General features: G+C 54.4%; 1 protein-coding gene across 1 annotated transcript in view; it reads left to right on the top strand.

Annotated features, from left to right (window-relative positions):
* The window catches only part of CNGB1 (cyclic nucleotide gated channel beta 1), a 37,738-nt gene extending 34,832 nt beyond the window's left edge, over positions 1–2,906 (top strand). The window contains exon 19 of the mRNA XM_009894505.1: positions 2,694–2,906. Coding sequence (XP_009892807.1) covers positions 2,694–2,906 — 213 coding nt within the window. The remainder of the gene's footprint in view (positions 1–2,693) is intronic.
* The last annotated feature ends 170 nt before the right edge of the window (positions 2,907–3,076 follow it).

Genomic DNA, 3,076 nt, shown 5'->3' with positions numbered 1-3,076 from the left:
GCTGGTTGCCCCACCCTGCAGCCGCTTGTCGGCAAACAGCCCTTCCCACCTCCCTCGCAGTGGTGCCGGATGGATTTGGGGAAAGGGGGAGGCTGGACTCCCCCCATTTGGGCTTTTTTTGCTGTTGACTTCAGCGTTTGCCATCCCAACGTGCTGGCAGCCGCTTAGCTGGGTGCTGCTTCCTCCCTGGCATTCGGGCTAGCCCAGCTGAACACTGGTTGGCATCAAAGCCTCCAAAAATGGGTATTTTTCAGTGCTTCCTCTGCCCAGCAGCTCCCGCTGCTCGTGCCGGGATGGGCAACTCAATGCTTTTTATCTGGACATTGACCAGCGCTTTGGAAACGCTCGTTTTTCATGATGTGCACAAAATGTTATGGCTAATTACAGGCTGGGAAGAGGTCCAGAGCGCTGGACTGACTTCATCGGGGCACATCTCCCTCCAGATGCTGCTTCCACCTCGGGCCCAAGTGCCTCCGAATGATTTTAGGGAAAAAAAAAGACTTCATTAGTGAGGTTTTATTTGTGGGTTGTTGATTTTTTTTCTGGCCCACCAGAGAAGCTGTTGGGCTGGCTGCGGTGGTGGCAGCACTTGTGGCAGGAGGATGGGGAAGGGGGCACAGGGTCCCCAAGCAGCTCCTGTTGGGACATAGCCCTCTCCCACCACTTTTCCCATGGCAGAGGAGGACATGGCCACGGGAAAAAGCTCCTCGAGATCCTATTTTCCTTCTGTGCAGCTCAGAAGGGCAGGGAGCTGCTGCCCTGTCTGCTTTCGGGTTTGGCCGCGTGACAAATAAAGGAAATATTTGGGGGCAGTGGAGGGAGGTGTCGCTGGCAGGGTCCGTCTGTCCAGTTTTGGTAATGCAAGCTGGCTTTGGCGGCTTTTCTGAGATAGGATTGCGGGAAGCAGAGCGGCTTGGTGGGGGGCAGGGATGGGATGTCCCCAGTGCAGGTACAGATTTGGTCCTGCAGAGGACAGACGGATGCTACACCCTGAATTCTCATTACTAGTTGTTGGCAACTGGTATCCGCCCCCTGAAGGGCTAATTTTTCTAATTAACATATTAACATTTTTAATAAAACTCATGCAACGTCTCTGCCACACCAGTGTGGTGACGGCAGAGGGGAGGAGGAGGTAGGTTTGTGGCGCGAGGCCAAAGGCTGTGTGTCCATCCTGGGCTCTCAGGTTGATCCAGTGATGCTTTTCACTCCATCTCAGGCCGTGGGTGGGACACACTGGTCACCAGGAGCGGAGTGGGTGCCTCTCCCCAGCTTCCTCTGCTGCCTACATTGGTTCACCATAAAATCCTTGGCGTGAGCTGGCCAGACACTGCAGAAGCTGGTGGGCTCTGCCTGGCTCTCCAGGTGAGGCTGCGGCTCGGGTGGGGAGGGCGTTTTTTGGCCTGGTGAGAAGGATGCCCCGCACCCTGCTGGGCCATCCCTCGGGGCGGAGCTGGATGGTCCCCCTCCCATCACCACAGCTGGTTTCCGCGGAGCTGCTGCCTGAGTGGGGAGGGAAGAGCATCTCCGGGAAGTCAGAAGGCATCAAAAAAATGCTGGGGAACAGCCCAGAATAACAGTTTCTGGGTCATTTCTGGGTCAGATGGGCAGGAGAGCTTAAGGCAGAAGGGTGATGAGAAAATGCAGCACTGTGAGATGGTGTTTGCTAACGGGATGGAGGAGGAGGAGGAGGAGAAAGGCTACCGCGGCCAGGGACAGTGTCAGGACACCGTGTAATGGTGTTGCTGCCACCAGTTCATTCTGGGCTTCGGGCAAATCATTTAAATTCCCCTTCTTTGAAAAGAAGGAAAACACCTTCTTATCTCACACCAACCTTGATGAATTCCCTCTGGCAAAACCCTCCCGGAATCTCAAACGAAGAGGCACCGCAGACACCAGAGGCACCGCAGACACGTGGCTTCTCCAGGAGGATGTTCCCACTGCCTCCTTCCCAATTATTCTCAGAAATACTTGGCATGTAGCAAGTATTCGCCCCTCTCCTGGGGTTAGATGGGTTTCCCCGGCATTGCTGGCCCGGGGGGTGATGCCATGGGCTCTGAGATAAGATAATAAGTAAGAAAAGACACTTTTGAGCAGGGCGAGGAGCAATTCTATGGACTCAGCTGATCAGCAGCACAGCTTTCCAAAAGTATCTGTGCCATAGTGCTTGATAAAAAATAACAGTTTCTTTTTTTTCTTTGCAAGCCAGTGATAAATATGGTAAATACAGAAATTTGGGACCTTCTCTATATTCCTTTTCCTCCTTCCAGATTTTTTTCTCTGGGTTTTTTTTTTTTTTTTCGGAGCTGTGCTCCATTCCATGGGGCATGGCATTACCTGAGCCATGGCTCACCAGCGAGCAACTTCGCATTCAACCCTGCTGGCCAAGCCAGGGTCTCTTTTTTTTAAGGCCATAGAGAGAAAAATAGGTAATATTCAGTATATCTGCATGACCAAGCTGAGGGAAGGAGTTGTTTATGGGGAGAACTAAAAGCAACACAGTAAGTGCATGGCAGCAGCTTCCCAAAACCAAAATCCCTTGTTTGGAGGGTTTCCTTGGGTCCCACTGTCCTCTGCAACCTCCTCCCTGCTCACTCCTCCTGGCCAGCCCGGTGAAATGCTGGCTGACGGTACTGTGTCCACCACGATGGGCACAGTTGCTGCATCTCAGCTCTCCGTCCTGTTTCTTCTCGCAGACGCAGGCCCTGCAGGAGACGGCAGGCGAGCGGCAGGAGGAGAGCCGGCACCAGGCCCCGACACCAGCCATGGAGGAGCTGCCAGTGACCCCCTGCAAGCCAGCAGCTGCCACACTGGTGCAGGCAGCCTCCACCATGAACCTGGAGAAAGCAGGTAAGGGAGAAGCCGAGATGTGGCGGCAGGCACTGGGGAGGAGGGATGCGATGGGATGAGCGTCCGGTACCTGCCGGTGTGCACCGCGGGGACCTCACCTCTTTTGGGGTGCGCATAGGCACGTGGCTGCGCTCACCGGTGGGGATTGGGTCTCGGTAGAGATGAAACACCATCCAGCTGTCGGGTGACGCCAGATGACCGATGAATTATTTAACTGGGTGAACAGAGC

Source organism: Charadrius vociferus, unplaced genomic scaffold (assembly GCF_000708025.1).
Source record: "Charadrius vociferus isolate BGI_N301 unplaced genomic scaffold, ASM70802v2 scaffold621, whole genome shotgun sequence".
In the NCBI taxonomy this organism is placed as follows: Eukaryota; Metazoa; Chordata; class Aves; order Charadriiformes; family Charadriidae; genus Charadrius; species Charadrius vociferus.
Note: the sequence above shows the minus strand (reverse complement) of the source record. Positions and strands in the feature narration are given on the sequence as shown.